Source organism: Copadichromis virginalis, linkage group LG1 (genome assembly GCF_057382275.1).
Source record: "Copadichromis virginalis isolate Kocher_CV1m ecotype Utaka linkage group LG1, C_Virginalis_male_GT1.1, whole genome shotgun sequence".
Taxonomy (NCBI): domain Eukaryota; kingdom Metazoa; phylum Chordata; class Actinopteri; order Cichliformes; family Cichlidae; genus Copadichromis; species Copadichromis virginalis.
In genome coordinates this window covers 27,647,431-27,667,926 of record NC_140618.1, presented here as the reverse complement: position 1 = coordinate 27,667,926, position 20,496 = coordinate 27,647,431, and the positions used below count along the sequence as shown (strand labels likewise).

The 20,496-nt window shown below is 41.7% G+C and overlaps 1 protein-coding gene across 3 annotated transcripts in view; it reads left to right on the top strand.

Annotated features, from left to right (window-relative positions):
- Positions 1 to 222: 222 nt before the first annotated feature.
- The window catches only part of pla2r1 (phospholipase A2 receptor 1), a 31,284-nt gene continuing 11,010 nt past the window's right edge, over positions 223 to 20,496 (top strand). Inside the window, exons 1-20 of one of the 3 annotated variants that reach the window (XM_085457261.1) lie at positions 229 to 633; positions 1,731 to 2,111; positions 2,196 to 2,369; positions 2,505 to 2,669; positions 3,112 to 3,225; positions 3,571 to 3,717; positions 4,222 to 4,416; positions 4,518 to 4,681; positions 5,081 to 5,191; positions 9,569 to 9,681; positions 9,781 to 9,956; positions 10,070 to 10,278; positions 11,277 to 11,422; positions 13,185 to 13,269; positions 13,351 to 13,486; positions 13,589 to 13,624; positions 13,925 to 14,085; positions 16,008 to 16,072; positions 17,074 to 17,177; positions 17,262 to 17,398. In XM_085457261.1, coding sequence (XP_085313387.1) covers positions 486 to 633; positions 1,731 to 2,111; positions 2,196 to 2,369; positions 2,505 to 2,669; positions 3,112 to 3,225; positions 3,571 to 3,717; positions 4,222 to 4,416; positions 4,518 to 4,681; positions 5,081 to 5,191; positions 9,569 to 9,681; positions 9,781 to 9,956; positions 10,070 to 10,278; positions 11,277 to 11,422; positions 13,185 to 13,269; positions 13,351 to 13,486; positions 13,589 to 13,624; positions 13,925 to 14,085; positions 16,008 to 16,072; positions 17,074 to 17,177; positions 17,262 to 17,398 — 2,967 coding nt within the window. In that variant the 5' untranslated portion in view covers positions 229 to 485. Of the gene's footprint in view, positions 634 to 1,730; positions 2,112 to 2,195; positions 2,670 to 3,111; positions 3,226 to 3,570; positions 3,718 to 4,221; positions 4,417 to 4,517; positions 4,682 to 5,080; positions 5,192 to 9,568; positions 9,682 to 9,780; positions 9,957 to 10,069; positions 10,279 to 11,276; positions 11,423 to 13,184; positions 13,270 to 13,350; positions 13,487 to 13,588; positions 13,625 to 13,924; positions 14,086 to 16,007; positions 16,073 to 17,073; positions 17,178 to 17,261; positions 17,399 to 20,496 lie in introns of all 3 variants that reach the window. The other 2 variants (XM_085457268.1, XM_085457256.1) reach the window with 2 other exon arrangements.

Here is a 20,496-nt window from a genome sequence, read left to right as displayed (position 1 = left end):
TAACAGAGGCAATATGAAAGATAGATTTTCTTAGCATAGCCTAACTCCAGAGTACTTGTTGATATCTGAGTGCCTGTCCCAGACATGACACAGCTGTAGGCTACAGTTTGCTGTGTGTAGTTTACCTGAGAGCAGTCTGTTCACAGTCATGTACTTTACACAGCTTACAGACAAACTGTCTGTCTGCCCTCTGTCTGTTTTTTTCTTCGGTCAAGTCTAAATACAGACTTGTGGCTCTGCCCCAGCGAAAACAGTCCTGAGCGGCAGGAATGCAGCTTTCAGGCCGGACAGCAGCGGCTCCTCCGTCAGACGTGACGTCGCTGTTTCCCCGCTGAAAAACCAGACTCGACGGAGGAAGTTTTTGTACGAGGGGAGGAAAGAAAGAAAGAAGAAGGGAAAAAAAGAAACCCCCCAAACACCCCCTGCGCCTCTGATCTTCGGAATGTGCGGACATTGGCTCTCCAACGCTGCATCCCGCTGTCGAAATGTTCATCCAGTTGTACCGCTGCGTGGACTCCGCGCCTGTTCTGGCGATTATTTGCGTGACTGTGTTGTTGGCGAAAGGCTGTGTGTGTGTCACTGAAGACGAGGACGATGAAGTCCTGGAGAAAAAACAGCTCGTGGAGTTTTACAGTAAGTTACCAGCTGGTCCCTTAGTAGAAGTTTAATTGCCTACATGATGGGACGCATAACGCATGTAGTAGTTCCCTTTTTTCATATTTCATGAAGATGTTGTTTAACATCAGGGAATTGTGCATGGAGGGGGTGATCTAAAGACTCACCTAAACTCTCCTCAGGTCTGAATAGAGGTCTGTGGACCACAGTTTGAACCCCACAGCTGCACCAGGCTCACATTTCTTGCTGTTTTTTTTCTCAATTCTCCCCCGTGTGTGTGTGTGTGTGTGTGTGCATGTGAGCATGCAGTCTGTTTATTATGAGCACAATAGGCCAGTGAGTCATTCGAGTGATAAGCAGTTGGGTTATTCTGGGAAAATGTCAAACATTCACCTTTGCATGTGTGAGACTGCTGATTTTCTCCATCTTTCGCCATCTTACATCCCCGCGTTTTAGAGAGCTTTGCATCATATTGGCATATCCAGCTTCTTAAAGGTGAAGATCTGGGCATGTTTAAACGACGAGTTAGTCAAAAATATCTGCAACTTACTGAACTGTAAGGAAAGTTATGAGCAGCAACCACAGTTTGTTTACTTTTGTTCAGATCAGCCCATGTTCTCGTCCAGAATGCAATCAAATACAGTGTGCACATTAAAAACGCAGAGGAAGAATATCTGGACACTGAAAATGCCCTTTTGGTGATGGATGTGCACACCAGCATCTTTTTTTTTTAAACCAATTGAGCCATGTAAATTCTCACCGAACAATTTTAGTTATTTGTTTTAGATCCGGTAACATATAATGCTGATTTTCTTTGTCTGTACAAACTAGCAAGATGCAGGAAGAGATGATTCATTCACACTCTTTTCATCTCCGCTGCTTGGAATCATCCTCTCTCTTTGTTTGAGTATCCAGTTACAAAAGACCATGATTTGTTTCTAAACACAAGGCCTTCCTCGAGCTTGAATATTGCTCCGTCAGATATGGAAATGCGGAAAAGCATGTCTTTGTACTTTACTTTTTGATCTCTGAAGCTGAATGCATTCCCTGTTGTTTACGGCACACGTTCACATGAATTGCCCCACATTGCCCCGTTTTCAATCACTTCCTACCAGAGAAAGGTCTGTTTATCCTGGAGAGTGAGCCGCTGAAGCAGTGCATCTCAGCAAATCGCTCGAAACTAGTGCTGGAGGACTGCGAGCGTCCGACGCGCCGCATGCTGTGGAAGTGGGTCTCCCAGCATCGTCTCTTCAATCTGGGCACCAGCGCGTGCCTGGGCCTCAACATTTCCGACTCGACGCAGCCCCTCGGGATGTTCGAGTGCGATGTGTCCCTCCCCGTGCTGTGGTGGCGCTGCAGCGGAAACACGCTGTATGGAGCGTCCCAGTGGAGGGTGACTGTGGTTCGAGGTTTAGTGGCGGTAAAGAAAAACATTTACCATCAGTGGAAGAGGTACAACACTCCCAGAGAGGGTCCCTGCTCATATCCATATGAAGGTAAACAACCCAAAACTTCCTGTGTGCCTTGTCTGCACAAGATATTTCTGACATCAAGTGAAACTTGGCATGTTTTGTTTACAGATATCCACACTTTGTTGGGGAATGCACATGGAATGCCTTGTGCCTTTCCTTTTAAATACAACAACCAATGGTACTCTGAGTGTACTACTGAGGGGCGTGAGGACCACCTTCTGTGGTGCTCAGCCACCTCTCGCTACGATAAAGGCGAAAGATGGGGTTTCTGTCCAGTGCAAGGTAAACCAGACACACAGACGCACCAGTGCAAGAAAGGAAGACAAGTCATCACAGGCCGTTGTTGCTGCGTGCTCATGTTATCTTCGTCACTTTACCTTTGTGCTTATCAGTTTTCATTTGTCTGTTTTTTCATAGTTTCCGGTTGTGAGCACTTCTGGGAGTCAAACCAGGAGTTGCGCGCATGTTACCAGTTCAACCTGTACACTATCCAAACCTGGAGTCAGGCGCTGTCTACCTGCCAGGCCCAAGGTGGAAATTTGCTCAGCATCACCAGCCTGGCAGAGCACAAGTATATCAGAGGTACCGCACATGTTAAAAAAGACACTAAAACTGTTTTTATCTAGGATGAGTGCCACCCAGCGTGGTCTTCTGCTGCTGTAGTGTTGTGCATTCAGAGATGCTCTTCTGCATACCTTTGTTGCAGTTACCTGCATTACTCTTGCCTTCCTATGAGCTCAAAGCAGTCTTATCATTCTCTGCTGACCTGTGGAATCACAAAGGCATTTTCATCCATACATTCTCGTTAAACTACCTTTCTTCCCCATTCTAATTATCCTCGTGAGCATGTGCACGTCTACATGCATTGAGTCGCTGCCATGTGATTGGCTGATTAGATATTTGCATTAACAAGCAGCTAAACCGGTGTACCTAAAAAAGTGTCCCATGAGTGTATATTCAGTTATGTCCGAAGTGTATTTTAAGAACTACTACAACACTTTTCTGTGTTTGCATCTTGTGGTAGATCGAATGGCGAGCGTTGGGGCGATGGTGTGGACCGGGCTGAACCACATTAAAGATGGGCATGGATGGGGGTGGTCTGACGGAGCCCCTCTGTCACTGGTGAATTTCACCACAGGTACTGACTACTGGTTTATCCAGGACCAAGTGAGAGGGAAATTTAAAAAGTACCCCACATTTTCACTAATGAGAATATTAGAAATGCCTCTCCAACAAAGGCAAAAAAGAAGTCATTTTATCATGAAAATAAAGCATAAAAGACTTATTTTATAAAACCTATGTTATAGAAGTTTCATCTAAAATAGCCTTTTCATCTGATGTACATCGACAGCTCTGTCAGGACTTAAACATCCTTCCATCTTAACACTTTAATGCTTAAATATGTCTAGCTGCAAAACTTTAACTTGTGTAACTGATGAGGAAATAAAGCCAACAAAGCTTTTTTACCATTTGTGCCCGTCAGATCTCCCAGCCAGCCCGCTACAGGACAATAAACAGTGTGGGGTGTACTCAGGATTCGAGGGTCACTGGCAGAGTCTATCCTGTGAATCTGCTCTGCCTTACATCTGCAAGAAGACACCTAACGACACGCGTGGAGCTGAGCCACTAGGTGAGAACATGTTAACGCGCAGGAGACACAAACATATTGGAGACCTCTCTGCATCCTTGGAGGTATCTGTGCTGTGCTGTGCCCTCACATATCTGAACCCCCAAAATCCAGTTTGTTTGAGTTGTGAGGGTAAGACCAGCTGCAGTTCAGCTGGACTCTGGCACATGACTCTATCCATGCCCCGACATGGATCTCAGATGTTTCCACAGCCATAGCTGCATCTGTAAATACTGCTTTTTTAAGTAAGAAATTAAAAAAAAGTATAGGGCAGTGAGAGTGCAAGCCAGGGGAGGAATGTGGACAGGAAACAGTCGTGCTCGAGCTCAGTACAAGGCAGCTGCGTCCAGTGTGAATATGCCCTTAGAACGTGACTGGGCAGCTGCACTGCACCTGGGGGCCGAACCTTTGGCCTTCCTCTGTGTTGCGCTGTTGGCAGCTAGACCAAAAATAATGTCTGCAGCTTTGAATATTCTGGTCTGGCTTATGTCTCCTCTCCCTTTGCAGAGAACTGGCAGTATATCGATACCGAGTGTGCGGATGGCTGGTGGCCTCACAATGGTTTTTGCTACCGAGTGCTGCCAGAAGCAGAAGCGGGAAGCTGGGAGGAGTCTTCTCAGGAATGTCATTCTTACGGGGCAAATCTCACCAGCATCCACTCCTTGTCTGAGGTGGAAATGCTGGTCAACCTCCTGGCTAACTGTAAGGAGTGTTATGCAATCCAGATATTTCGTGCTGTGTTTGTTATCCACCCTAAATGCTAAATTCTGCGGCGTGTGTGTGTGTGTCCTCATATTTGACAGATTCTGGGGGGAGTACAGAGGTGTGGATTGGACTTTGGAAACAGGCGTTATTGCCAGCTGTAGAGTGGTCTGATGGCTCACCAGTAACTCTCACTCTCTGGCACCAGTATCACCCTCTTCATAACCTGACGGATGGAACACTGTGTACCAAAGTGGACAGGAAGGTGGGAAACCCTGTGTTGGTGTAAGAACGCTGCAGTATTTACATTTCTGATTAAGCTGCCCGTTTAAAAAACAAACAAACATCTAATTAAATGAAATGTTAAATATGCCCACTTCTAGCCTTTTATTATTACCAACAGTTGAACAAAGGATATTTCACCCTAATCTATTACCAGGAAAAGTGCCAATCTCATTTTTCAGTAGCTGAATGCATTTCCATCAGACTCCATTAAAGCAGGTTTTAATGGACTCGTGATTAATAAGCTACAGAAATAGCCGCCAATTTATTCTCTGTCAATTAGCTAATAAATTAACCATCTAATTATGTCAGGGTTAATCACTTTATAATGTTTGAATGCATTCATCACGGAACGCATCATCTTTGAACACATCTTTCACAGAGTGGCAACTGGCTGCTAGCGTCATGTGACGAGCGACTGGCTGCTGTGTGCAGAAGAGAGAGCCAGAATGGCGTTCAGCACCACGGAACCTGGGATGAGGGCTGTCCTGAGGTAGGGAAACAAGAATACCCCCAAACACACACAAGTTCAAATGTGCGATTTCTTTGAGCAAGATATAAGAAGTCATCTTTTGGCAATATGTGAGCTTTAAACTTTGTCACATTATATGACGGCATGACACTAAAACGACCTCCGATAAACATTAACTCGCAGCAGGGCAAAGCTGAGAAATCAAAAGAAACATCTACAAGACTTGGGGTTAAAACTGAATCATTATGGTACTTGTCTTTACTTTCAAACATGAAAGTATTGCTTTTTTACAGAAAAAAATAGCTATATAGTGAACATTGTAAAAATTAATATTAATATGTAATATTTAAGTATTTAGATTTTTTTTCATTCTGATGAGAAACTTGACACTAAAAAAACAACTTATTTCTAGTTTTTCAGGCATATTGTGTGCTGTGTAGCATTAAAATAGCTCCACAGAGATCAGGACTTGCGTTAGAAAGTGCCACATGTCTGCTGTGGTTCAATTTCTGGGCATTCTGCTCCTTCAAATGCACAATTAGCTGACTCATTCAACCTCTGACGTGTTGTCTGGCATGCATGTTGCTCCTTGACTGTGTTCAAAGGAATATCAGACTCCTGAGTCATCAGGGTGCTTCATGCCCTGAAACAGGAGGCCAGAAATTACCCCGATGACACAGTATCAGTGGACATGCTCGAGTAGTCTGTGAATTTTTCTGACAATATTTAAAGAATCAAAACAAACTAGACAGGAAACAGGAGCGACGGGGGGGGGGATGTGGGGGTTTTCTCACCTCTTGTCCAAGCACGCTCACCACATTACACACACACGCACACGCACAGGCGTGTATTCTTGCTGATATGCATATTATTACAGTATTATCATGTTAGAACAGATGTAACAGGTGAGTTTTAGCAGTTATGTCAAAAGGATATTTTATTTAACATAACTGGCTTAAGTGCGATTTTTATAAGGCAGAAATATGATTGTTGAGTGCTTTAATAAATAGAATAGAATAGAATTCAACTTTATTGTCATTGCACATGCACAGGTACAGGGCAACGAAATGCAGTTTTCATCCATCCAGAAGTGCTTTAGCCATGATATAGATATATTACAATATATTAGCAATAATATAGATATGTAAGTATATTACAGAAATGGGTCTATTATGGTATGTAGAATTAAGTTCTACAGTTGTAGAATTAAAAATTATCGTATTATACAGAATGATAAAGACATATCGTTTGACTTATTTATCAGCCAGTATTAGTTACACTATATTGCTAAAAGAAGCAGTCTGTGTGTTGGACCAAAGAATTGATTGTGGACTTCAGGCGGACCAGGAAACCCTTGACCCCTGTTTCAATCCAGGGGTCGATGTGGACATTGTAGAGGACTATAAATACCTCAGATTACACATAGATAATAAACTGGACTGGGTTAAAAACACCACTGCGCTCTACTGGAAGGGCCAGAGTCGTCTCTATTTTCGGAGGCGGCTGAGGTCTTTTAACATCTGTCTGACAATGCTCAGGATTTTTTACAAGTCAGTTGTGGTCAGTGCTGTCCTCTATGCTGGTGCATGCTGGGCCAGCAGGTTGAGGGTTGCAAATGCCAACAGACTCGATAAACTTATCTACAAGGCCAGTAATCTTGTGGGGACGGAGCTAGACTCCCTTAAGGTGGTGTTGGAGATCCGGATGTTGTCCAAGATAAGGACAATGCTGGATAATGCCTCCCACCTTCTCCATGACGTGCTGGCCAGTCACAGGAGAACATTCAGTGAAAGACTGAAATGACCCAAACGACCAAAGAACAACACAGGAAATCAATCCTGCCCATCTAATCCACACTACAGAGTGCAATAGTTACATCCTTTTGCACACGCTCTACAGTAAAATAGCAAATCACAAGTTTTACAGGTTAGAGTAAAATGTCAATTATATATATTTCATCTGTGTGACTGTAACCACATAATTTCATTAGGGATTAATAAAATATTGTGATTCTGATGATTGATGAGAGCAGAGTCAGGCAAAGCATAAACAACTAATCTACAACTTGTAACAATTAAACTAGATTATTTTTAAACTGCTCTGTCGTCTTATCTTAGCAAGGACTCATAAATAGCAACACATAACAAATGGTAGGAAAATCTATTTATGTTTCATGTGTCTGAAAGAAAAAGATATCGGCTGACATATTGTCTTCTTATGTCACCAAATATCTATATCGGTTTTGAAATTAGTCAGTCACCCTATCTATCTCTGAGTGATCAGTGCCACCTTTCAGTTCCTCGAAGGCTACAGACACATTTCAGTTGTTCACTTTTAAATGATTTAGTTTGTAAAACGCCTTCATTTGTGTGCACAAGCTTAATTTTTGGAGATTATAGAGAAAATAGTAACTGTAGCACTATTTGGCTGAAATGATGTTTTCACAGAAGAAGCATCTCAAATTCTGCCTGTGCTGACTGATCTGTTAATAAAATCTTCATTTTTTTTCTAAACCCTGAATGTATTGTCCGTGTGTAATAACCGTATATGTAACTACAGCAACCGATCGAGCATGATAATTAGAGATTACAGCCTCTGCGGTAAAACCAAAGATCAGTTCCAAGCACCAAAACAATAACTGCAATGTTTTTTCCAGTCTTGTGTTTTGGAAAACCTAATTTTTCTTTTTTTGGTTAACAGTAGCGGCTTCGAGTGTGGTCTTCTGCTGCTGTAGCCCATCTGTTTCAACTTTCTATGATGTGTAGCAAGTACAGAGATGGTCTTCTGCATACTTTGGTTGTAACGAGCGTTTGTTTGAGTTACTTTTGCTTTCTTACCAGCTCAAAGCAGCCTGGGAATTCTCATCTGACCTCTAACATCAACAAAGCATTTTCTCCCAGAAAACTGCTGCTCGCTGGATATTTTCTCTTTTTTTCTGGACCGTTCTATGTAAACCATGGAAATGGTTGTGTGGGAAAAAACCCAGCAGATCAGCAGTTTCTGAAATACTCAAACCAGCCCATCTGGCACAAACAACCATGCCACGTTTAAAGTCACTTAAATCACCTTTTCTCTCTACTGTGTTGCTCAGTTTGAATTCTGCAGGTCATTGTGACCATGTCCACAGGACTAAATACACTGAGTTGCATTTAGAGTTTTGCATTAATGAGCAGTTGAGGAGGTTTGTCTAATAAAGTGGAACGGGACTATATGTGTGAAACTGTCATACTTTTACTTACATTACCATAACAGAAAAGTATAGAAAGCCATATTCTGTTGCAGTCTGTACTGAGGTCCTGACCACTCGTGTCTACACGTCAGGGATCATTATTCACTATAAGTAAATAATAGCTGCTGTGCCATGTGCTTAAATATACCTTTCAGCTTTCTGTCTCAGAAAATCCCGTTGCTTTATAAGAGCTGCCTCGATTTAATAAAGACGGGGGAAAAGACTCCTACAAACAGCTGTAGGCAACAACCAAAATGTCAGCTCCTGTTAAGCTTCTGGCTAAACCTGGATTCGAATCAGTGGCATGAGGGGATGATTGTTCAGCCTCATTAATCTAACCTGTTACGGCACCAGGGACATTTCAGCGAGTAATAGATGGAAAGCTGTAGAGCAAAGCACATGAGGCAAAACCCGACAATCTGTAAATAGAAGCACCATGCATATTTACCTCTATCGCTGCTCTTTAAGATAAGATAAGATAAGATAAGATAAGATAAGATAACCTTTATTAGTCCCACACGTGGGAAATTTGTTTTGTCACAGCAGGAAGTGGACAGTGCAAAAGTTATGACGCAAAAATTAGAATACAATAAGAATAAATACAGTACACAGCTGTACAGAATAGAATAAAATAATATACTATATACAGTAGAATAAAATAGAATAAAAATATACAATAAGATAAAAATAGAATACGAATGCTATATACATCTGAGTAAAAATACAACGATGCCAGAAAAGATTATTGTACTTAGTGTTATTGCACATGTGTGGATGTGTGTGTTTGTTCAGTTAAAGTCTTTGTTGTGGAGTCTGACAGCAGTGGGGAGGAAAGACCTGCGAAATCTCTCCGTCCCACACCGTGGGTGCCGCAGTCTCCCACTGAAGGAGCTGCTCAGTGCTGTCACAGTCTGCTGCATGGGGTGGGAGACGTTGTCCAACAGGGATGACAGCTTAGCCGCCATTCTCCTGTCACTCACCACCTCCACTGGGTCCAGAGGGCATCCTAGAACAGAGCTTTAGATAGTTTATTGAACAGGAGTGCTGAAATGTGAACAATGATGACGAAAGGCAAAACCTGTCTAACCTATAAATCCGATTTTTCTTATTTTGGAGTTAAGCAGTGAGAGAGAGCCTGATAACGGGTGTTTTTGTGGGGGTGGTTTTAGGGCTGGAAGAAGCACGGCCATTCCTGTTACATGGTGACAGGTCAAGAACAGAGCTACGAAGATGCCCTGATGGGGTATTACTGCAAGGGTTCTCTTCTCACTGTGGAAAACAGGTGATTTATCAATTCATTTTTGAATTTGTCATTTTAAGTTTTTACTCACATTTTGCCATTCTTCTTACTTTTCTCCTCTCTTGCTCCACCTGCTGGCAGGTTTGAGCAGGCATTTGTCAACAGTCTGCTGAGTGAAAGTGGGGCCAAAAGTAGCATGTATTACTGGATTGGTCTCAGGGACCAAGACCAGGGGAGGAAGGGAGAGTACAGATGGCTTCATCATAACGGCTCCTCTCTGCCTCTCACCTTCACAAACTGGAATAAGCACCAGCCAGGTAGCCCAGTGTTTGGAAATGTTTGTTTTTTAATTTGACATTAGTAATACAATCGGATTCGTAAACTTTTTCACTCTTTTTTTTAATACTCCTACATCTTCTGCTTTCACTAGTCAGCACCGGTGGCTGTGTCGCTATGTCAGGAGGACCTGCTCTGGGCCGCTGGGAGGTGAAAGACTGCAAGGTTCACAAGGCCTTGGCTGTGTGTAAGCAGAACATCAGGAGCTACCATGATGTTCAGCTGCCAGAGCATCACATTGATGCCTACGCCCCGTGCCCCCCAGGGTGGGAATCAAACTCTGGGCTGCTCCACTGCTTTAAGGTTAGATTATCCTCCTACTTTTTTATAACACTAAACAAATCACCATGCACTCTATCTGATGTGGATATTTGCTTTTTTGTTTTGTTTATCACGCTAAGGATCACTGGGGACGGTGTCCTATCCCATCATGCACTATGCAACAGGCAGGGCTACCTGGGGTCTCACACATTCACACTGACAGGCAATTTATTTTCCTGATTTCCAATTTCAACCAGCTCTACATTTAATAGTTATTTTCATTATCAGTTAAAACGTCTCCTATAGTATCTGTTTACTCCAGTTTACAGCTGCAAGATATTTACTTCAATACAATAGACAGATCCTAAAAGACATTTTAGGGTCTAGAGCTTATTAACTGTCTGTCGCTTGACTAATGAGTCGATCAGCTTACTATCCCAGCTCTGAAAATGCGTCTCAGTGTGTGTTTGTTTGATCAGTACTGCACTCCCACACTGGTTTTATTGAAAACCCATCCCCCGGATGGCTATAATTTTGCTGTTGCCTGCCTTCTATGAACATCTTCTTTGAGCTGTTCCCTTATAAACGAGGGATCGCGGCATATTTGATTTAACACATGTTTACACTACGCTGCCCTTCTGAAGCAACTCACAGCAGGATCAGTGTCCCCCCCACCCCGGTCTCAAACTGGAACCTTTAGGAAGTTAGGCAGATGTGTAAACCACTTGTCTATCCCCGCCATACATCATGATTGCTAATAGGATTGATGTTTTGATATGTTTCCTCTCTTTCTTGTTTATAGAAAAAGGTGTGGAATAGCTGAAAAAATAGTTAAAATGCAGCACATCTTACTATAAAACTGACGCAGCGCTACAAATCAAAAGCGGGATGGAATAAACCATTATTTTTAGACATAACACCCCACTGCCAAATTGTACCCCAGCTATCAGCATGTTTCCGAGCAACGAGCACATAATGGGATACATTTCTGTTCTTTGGACCCTGTAACCCTCAGCTGACTCCAAGTGTTGCTCTTCCAGGTGTTCCACAGTGAGAAAGTCCTGATGAAGCGCTCCTGGGTGGAAGCAGACTTCTTCTGTCAGGCCCTCGGGGCTCAGCTGGCCAGTTTCCAACACTATGAGGAGCAGGTGTTTGTTAAACAGCTCCTCAGTACCATGTTTGAAGGGTTGGTACTCATCAGTACAGGAATGTTATGGGACGATTGAGATGATTTTGTTTTATGTGCTTGGAGGAGTGAATATAGAGTTTAATTATTTGGTTTTGGAGAGCAGATGTCCACCTTTTTTATGGTGTTAGTTTTTTAGTTGTGTGTAGGAGACTTAGATTTGAAAAGTTATTTAACGCAGCAATCTCGATATCAAGAACAAGGACAAGGTGACCGCAGATTCTGAAGTTACATCAGGGCGTCTTCATTTCCAGATAAGACTGATTTAACTCTCTGACGCATATTTCTCAGATTCACGTAAGAAAGACGTCACTCAAATTAGAGATAATTAATCTCAGGATGTCTTTGGGGTCACTTTGACTTTTTTTTTTGGTTCATGTTTTCTTAAAAATATGTTTTACATTAAGCTTAAAAAATGTGCAGACACAAGTTGTAAAATGAGTTTCTCATGTAGATCAGAGCAGGCCAGGACTTTGAAGCCCTGAAGTCATACATTTGTCTATTTTTACATGTAAACGGAAAAACAGTCATCAGGTTCTCATGTTTGTTTTGTGGCAGCAGCTTGGAAATATAAACATGAAACAAATGGTCAGCCAATGCAGTGTTGCTAAGGGGGTGGGCTATGACTTCATTTCTAGGTCTTGGGAAAAAAACGAATCAAGGTTTATTTTGTATGACTGCAGAGGATGAAACCAAAAAGAAATTAACACATTCAAGTCCATTTTACAATCTCAGTTTAAAATAGCACACAGCTGTCAATCTGATCATTACAAAAAACATACTTATCTATTTTATATAAATGTTTTTATTGATGTATATAAATGTTCCCCTCACATATTTGTTAGTTTTTCTTACATGAACAGATACAATAATACACACACACACACACACACGCTTATATAAAATTGAGAAAAACAAACAAAACAAAACAAAAACTAAGATATTAATCAGCTGGTAGAACGTTTAATTACTTGCAATAGTTTACGAAGGGGCCCCAGATACGATAAAATTCTCTGTATTTGCCCTTCGCCACAAGGCCTATCTTTTGCAATTTAAAAAATGACATCACATCTCTAAACCAAAAGGAAACTGAAGGTTTCCTTTGAAGATTTCCAAAGGAGTAAGATGCAACGTCTAGCCAAAAGTGATGTAAAGGCTAATATTTTGAAGTGTGTAGGGTCGGTTAGACCAGTGTTGACTGGAAGCCCAAAAACAGCTAGAAAAGGGTCCGTGCAGATTTGGGTCTCAAGAGCCTTGGAAAGAATAACTGACTCCAGAAGCCATGGAGTCTTGGGGACAGAAAGAACATGTGACCTAGGTCACATGGGCTGGCATGACATCTCTCACACTGATCCATCACTTGTGGGTAAATCTCAGAAAGACGAGACTTTGAATAGTAAACCCTGTAGCACTTATCTATTTTGATGTGTATATATACAGTTTTGTTTTGCACAGCAAAGACTTTGATGGGTTTTGAGGATTTTAATTGAAGATCATTTGTAGACGGAGGATCTTTCACTTCTAGGAGAACTGCCTGGCTCTGTGGCAACAAACTGCACAATCCAAATAAGATGGAAATGATGAGATTAAATCTACAGCTAAATCCAAAATATAAAACAAGGGAAACTGTTTCTCCTCACAAAGGCTAGACAGTCTTCCAAGGGGTGATGGGAGGAAAATCATTGCCGAATATCCGAGTCCTAAAAGGTTAGAAGACCCGTTTATCTGTGGCTGTGTTTGTACTGTGCTTCTCTTTTTTCAGAACAGAGGTTCGTCGGTTCTGGGTGGGTTTAAACAAGAGAGACCCTGAATATGCCGGAGCTTGGGAGTGGTCTGATGGTTCTCCTGTGAGTACACAGAGACATTCACGGAGTGTCCTGGTGACCCATCAACGCTCCGTGGAGTGTTACAGATTTGTCTTTGTGCAGGTGGTGATGTCGTTCATTGATGATAAGAGCGAGGAGGATGACAGGAGGGACTGTGCTGCGTACAGTGACCTGACCAACACGTTCATGCCGCAGCTGTGCGACTCCAAACATGAGTGGATCTGTAAGCTTTCCAGAGGTAAACACGCACAAACACATTCACCTGCACTATCTACACACACATGCTGCTTATACACACATCAGGACTGCATCATTTACCAAACTCTGTTTTACATTGCAGGTGATAAACTGAACAAACCCTACTGGTACACTGAGCGTAAGTAAAGATTGTCTTTAGTTTCAACATTTGGGAACTTCATAGAGGGTTTCCTTTGTGTGTCTACAGTCTGCTGCTGGGTACGACTACATCATTATCATGTGACCTGCTAGATTAAAAAAAAAGTTTTGAGAGAAAGTGCTAACCGACCATTTAATGAGCATAAAATCCAGCTCTGGTAGCAGGCTAAGCCAGAGCCACTTTTTCTATATTTGTGTCATAGCCAGGAGTTTGTCTATATGTAGTCCTATCTTATTACGTGAATTTGTGTCCTGTTTCTGTGCTTGTCCTCGGCCACAGAGAGCGAGCCCTGGGTGTTTTACCGTGGAGCTGAGTACCTGCTGGCCAAGCAGCCCTTTGACTGGCAAGCTGTCTCTCTGGCATGTCAGATGATGGGAGCCTATCTGCTGTCCATTCACTCCAAAGAGGAGCTCAACTTTGTCAAGGAACGCTTGCGGCGGGTCTGTTACTGCCGCTGCTCATAGACATGGATTCTACTTTAAATCTTTAAATTCACAACCTGTTAAATTCAATTCAATTCAGTTTTGTTTATCTAGCAAAAATCACAAAAACATATTGCAAGATAAAGACCCGACAATAATAAAGATCATCAAATGACCCCCTATGAGCAAGCACTGGGTGACAGTGGGAAGGAAAAACTCACTCAGACAGAACCAGGCTCAGGGAGGGGCGGGGCCATCGCAGGCTCGGGGAGAAAGACGGGACAAAATAATGAGATTCCACAGAAATCAGTTTTTATAATCACTTTGAGGTGGTAACAGAATTTATTTCCAGATTACTTGTTAGCATTTTATTTATTAGCATTTGTTTCTAACATTAATTGTATTATAATAGTATTTGATGCAATTAGTTAAAATATTACACAATTTCTTCTTTATTATATTCTAATTCCTACCACTTTAATAATTTAATTTAAATGTAATCAAATGGAAAATTATTCAATAATTTATTGAATACATACATAAATACAGTAAATATATATAAAAAATGTATTTTGATCATTTTAATACTCCTGATGAAGCTCGAATGGGCTAAAAAGTTGATTGTATTAAATTGTTTTTTGTCCCTGCATCACACCTGACCCTCAGTATACATTTTGCATCAGATAATTTTAATTTGACAATTTTTTTTAACAAAGTGGCATCAGCGGTTGTTGTTATTTTTTAATTATTGTTATTAAATTTTATTTATTGAAGTTGCAGGTCTAACATATCCCCACTACAGAACATGAAAGACAGACAGACTGTGTCGCTATTGTTGACTTCCAAACTTTGTTGGGCTTTTATAGCCACAGTAACCAGATAAAATTGAAAGTATTCAGTTAAATAAATCCACAATACATTAATATTGTAAAGCTACAATAAATACACATTAGCTGCAGAGAAACAAAAAAGCAAAACTGTTAGGAAATACAAAAAAAGGAAATACATTTTTATTTTATTTTGATGATTATGATGCTTTAGTATAATTAATTAAAATGGCTGCAGCTCTAAATGTGCTTTTAGCACTAACCTTTGATCTGAACTGTGAAAGATGTAATATTTGTGACTGGTGTTACTTTATTTCACAGATGGCAGGCCTTAATGGAGAATGCTGATTGTCCATATTTAGATCAGCGATGTGGTATTTCACAGCTACCGTTCACCATGCTCCTAGCATCTCTAGCACTCTCTTGACTTTGGATGAATCTACAAGGAGGCTCCAGGGCTAGATTTTTTTAAACAGTTGAAATGTAATTTAAGAAAACAGAAATGAATGAAACTCAGAGCAAAGTGGTTTATATTTCTTTAAGATGTGTTTTCAATGATTTCTAATGTTAAACACTATTAATTCTCTTAGGATTAATGGTCCAGCTGAGTAATCCTACTTCCTAATTGCAGTGATTTCAGTGAAATCAGGACCTTTTGAGGCATTTTCTTGTTTTCAGAGATCCAGACAAACAAGCCAAATGAATGCGCTTAATCACAGAGGTTTGTCTCCATTGAATGGGCCACTACATCCATTCTTCAAACAGTTTACGCACACACTGATTGTACAAGCATGAACACAATGGATTTCCTGACTCGAGTGTTTACAGACGCATAGAGACAAGCTAAAATGCGCCTCATATGTGGACCCTTTAATGCTCGAGCGCTCCCAAAAAGCCTTTTGGATCGGACTAAAGAAGTCTCTTGTGGCGTCGAGGCTTGTGAGAGGATAATGAGAACAAAACAAGGCAGTGAAAGAGGCCAAGAACAGACTAAGCAGGGTGCCTGAAAGGCCCCTCATGTCAGGAGCTCTGAAAAGCCAATCTTCCGGCCTGGTGAAGGATGGCTCGCAAGTTTTCTTTGTCATTTATTTTCTGTTTACTGTGTCTCTTCAGCTCTCGCTGGGCCCGACTGAGTGGTGGATTGGCCTGTCCATTGGTCCGCCTGGACAGGAGGTCAGGTGTGTGGGGATTTTTTTTTGGAGCTTGTATCCCGTTTCTGTTACTGTGAGTGAAAAAATGCTGATGTTATTTTATGAATGTCAGACGTGATTTATAAAATGCAGGTCTTTCGAAGGCCTGTGCGTAAAGGTGTGGTGTTCTGTTTCAGTTTGTGAAACTTGTAAAAGCGAGCAAGAGGAAATGAACTCACGCTGCAAACTATTGCAGATTTGGTGAAATGGGCCTTACATGACTAAGGAAAAGCAGCATAAACAACTGGCCTTTAAAGTGGGGGGAGGGACATAAAGTGGGTGAAAGACAGTGGAAAAAACAGAAAAAAGCTCATTTTTTTAAAATAAAAAAACTTAAACAGAAGTTGGAAAAAGTCACAAAATTGCAAAATATTTCAAACGTTAATAAATTAGAATTGTGAATAAAATTTAAAGCTAATCTTCACTGTCCATCACTTAAGTCTCTACTTAAACTACTTCTAGTCACTTACATAAAGTGACTAGAATAGCTGCAGTGAAATCATCTGTGTGGTCTCATGAGGAGACAGTAACATAAAGAACACGTTTCCATCAGTAACAACATCATCTCTTTAAGTTGATGTTTTGACGTGGAGAAAATCACTGCGTTCGTACCTCAATACTGCATTTTCTTTTTCTAATTTTGGGTTACAATTTGTCCAACATTTACATGGAAACATGACCGATATCGAGGCTCACAGCTGCAGCTTCAGGCGTTTGAGGTACGGTGGCTCACAGCACAGTTTGTAATGGGCAAATCTACTCCAGTTCACTTGTATGAGCATGACTGCATTTACATATTGGCCAGCAGTTGTTAATGTTAGCTTTAAAGCCAATTATATTAAGTATGAAAACAGCAGCAGTGAAACCCTGTCAGTCACAGGTAATGAGGTGGAGGTTAGTGCCAATGAAAAATGGGGTTATTAAGGTGAGAGCACTCAGGCGTGTAACAATCCTCATTAACAATTTTTTTTTCATGTATTCATTTGCAGGTGGAGTGACAAGACTACAGTAGACTTTCAGAAATTTGATGAAGTGGCTGTTGGCGATGATCTTCGGAGAAGAAGGGCGTGTGTCACCATGTCTTCTTCGTCAGGTAAGCGCGTGCACATGGAAACGCTCGCCCTCGTTTGCGTGTATTACCCTATGCCAGCGCTGAGATCTGCTCTGCACGTTGCAGGGAAGTGGGCACTGAGCAGATGCAGTGATCTCCATGGATACGTGTGCAAGAGAGAAACTGTATCTGTGGTGGAGACCCCCCGGGAACCGCACTACATTGGACGATGCCCGGAGAAATGGCTATACTTTGGACACAAGGTTCAGATAAACGCTTGTTGTCTGTGAAGGTTCTCAGTCATCCAGGTCATCGTAGTCTAAGGAGCTTGGAAAGAAAAGCGTCTGGACTTCTTTAAGTTGCTTGAAGACGTTTCCCTTCTCATCTGAGAAGCTTCTTCAGGTCTAAGAGTCAAATGGTGGAGAGTCCCAGATTTAAACCCAGTGGGAGTGACCCCCTGATGATCCTCTACCTAATCACATGAGCCAAGGTGTGAAAACGGGTGTGGGTCACAATCAGCCATGGTGTCGGGTGAGCTCATTGTGAAACCTGGCCCCACCCTATCATGTGATTTCCTGAGGTCAGATTGCCCAGGGCGTGAGTGGGCGTTAGCAACACGCTCAGACAAAAACTGGTTCACCCAAAAGACAAAACTCCAAAACATAAACTTAACAATGTGGTGTATGCTGTACAGTGCAGCGAGGAATGCCCAGACCTCTACATTGGAGAGACCAAACAGCCACTTCACAAGCGCATGGCACAACATAGAAGAGCCATCTCCACAGGACAAGACTCAGCAGTTCATCTGCATCTAAAGGACAAAGGTCACTCTTTCGAGGATGCCAGTGTTCACATTTTGGACAGAGAGGACAGATGGTTCGAAAGAGGAGTGAAAGAAGCCATCTATGTCCACTGTGAGCGACCATCTTTGAACAGAGGCGGTGGTTTACGACACCAACTCTCTGCCATCTATAATCCAGTTTTGAGATCCCTTCCCAGACGCCTTAACACCCACTCACACCCTGGGCCATCTGACCTCAGGAAATCACATGATAGGGGGCGGCCAGGTTTCACAATGAGCTCACCCGAAACCCTGGCTGAAATCTGGGACTCTCCACCCTTTGACTCTTAGAAATGAAGAAGCTTCTCAGATGAGAGGTGAAACGTCTTCAAGCAACTTAAAGAAGTCCAGACGCTTTTCTTTCCAAGCTCCTTATAAACACTTGTTCACACACATGCACGCATATATTCAAATACAGATAATGAGACATTTGCATTAGTCTGTGGTAACTCTCCTAATCTGGTGATTCGTGCAAGGACACTGCAGCTCTCTAAGCTTGTTAAGTTGGCATATCTTTAATAGCAGCAGCTCATAATGTGTGCATATGTGCGCTTTTATTAATGCTGTTGTCAGCAACTAAAATTTTAGATATATATCTATAATACTTTTGTGCAGTGTCATACCTAAAATACATTATATCTTCACGTGCAACATTGTAATTTTTAGTTTATCCCACCAGATGAATTTATGCCACAGTCAATTGCTGCTCCTCATGCTGGTCAGGACTGAATCAAACTTGCACACAGCGATTGCCTAATGCGAGGATATCAGAGCCATTTATATGAGGGACCACACACAGCGGGCTATGATCTTAAGTGGGCCGGACCAGTAAAAATCCCCTTTCTGTCAGTATAAATAACTTTAGCTACATATTTAATCCCTGCAATAGGTCAGTATAAGAAAAAGAAGTGCAATTTCAACAGTTTAACCACATGTTTAAAAAAGCAACCAAAGCAATCTGTCAGCATGACTGTCAGGGCTTCAATTCTTAAAATAAATATTTAAAATTACAGAAAAAACTTCTGGTAGCTCATTGCCCAGACTCTTCTGTTATTATAAAGCTGGAAGTTTTTGTTAATTCACAAAACTTTTCTATTTTATTTATTTATTGTACTGTGGACACATTGTAAAAAAAAACCCCAGAAATATCTATTGTGGATAGATTATATTCAAATATAGATTTATGAAAATACAGTTAAATGTCCAAAGTCTTTTCCCTCCTTCACATTTCCCAAAGATGTCCAGTGGGTTGGGTTGGAGTATTGGCCGATTCTGACCCCCGGGCCTAATGTTTGACACCCATGGCCTTTCACAGCTTTCCCCTTTTCACAAAGGTGAGAAGGTGAATACTTGCAAGATAACTTCCCAAAAACCTGCAGCTGCACTTTAGCCACTTCTCTACAAATGCATTTCGTTTACTAGAAGAGCTCACAGATGCTGGCAGGGATACCAAAACCAAATGTGTGCAAGTATTTCCCACAAGTAGCCTAAACACCCTCGAACACCGAGTAAAAACCGCTACAGCGAACATGAAAGGCAGGAAATAATAGTCGCTCTTTTCAGTAAATCATCTGCTTTGGCAGTTACTGCCTCTCAAAGCAAACCTGCTGTCACCGCCCTAATCACAGAGGAACCGGGCAATCTGCCAGTTCAGTCACCTCAGCAATCTGTAACTGTTCACTGTTAAGTAATATGTACAGTATATCTTATTAATAAACTGTGTTAGGTGTGTAGGAAATAAAATGTTTGCATCTGTTGACAATCTGTGTATTGCACACTACTCGACACTGCTACCACATTATTATTACGAAGAGCAAACTGCGCAAAAGTGGCTCATTTTACCGTCTGTGCTTCCTCTAAATTCCCAGCTGCATTTGGGTTTAAAGTAGGATGTTTGTGTTTCCATTCACTGTTTCTGGACTGTTGTGTTTTTAAAGAGCAGCTTCCCCCCACCCCCCACCCTGACAGCACTCGAGCTGCATCAACCTCACAAGAACCAGCACATGCTCACATGAAGCCATATCAATCGATGATGAATGATTGTTTAAATTGTGGATTTTTTGGCATCATCGAAACGATTATTTTGAAATAAATGCAATAGGAAAAATTCTGGTAAAGACTTGACACAGGATCTGAGAGATGCATCTGACCCTTCAGTTCATCCATCTACTTTTCACTGAAGCTTCAGCAGAAATGTTATCAGTGGAAGGGTGGCTGTCAAGAAGCCATTCCTAAGGAAGGGAAACATGGAGAAAAGGCTGAGGTATGCCAGATTACACAAGAACTGGACTGATGAAGTGAATCCAAATTTCAGTGTTTACACAGAAGATCAGGAGAGGTACAACATCTGTAACATCTGGTGGCATCTGTAAAACACGGTGGAGACTGGACTGGATTTCAGACAGGGATGTTGGGAATGTTGTCAAAATTAATGCAATTATGAAGGCAGAAAAGTAGCGTTGGAGTTTGATCCAACATCTAATGCCATCTGGAAAGTATCTAATTGTTGCCTTTCTTATT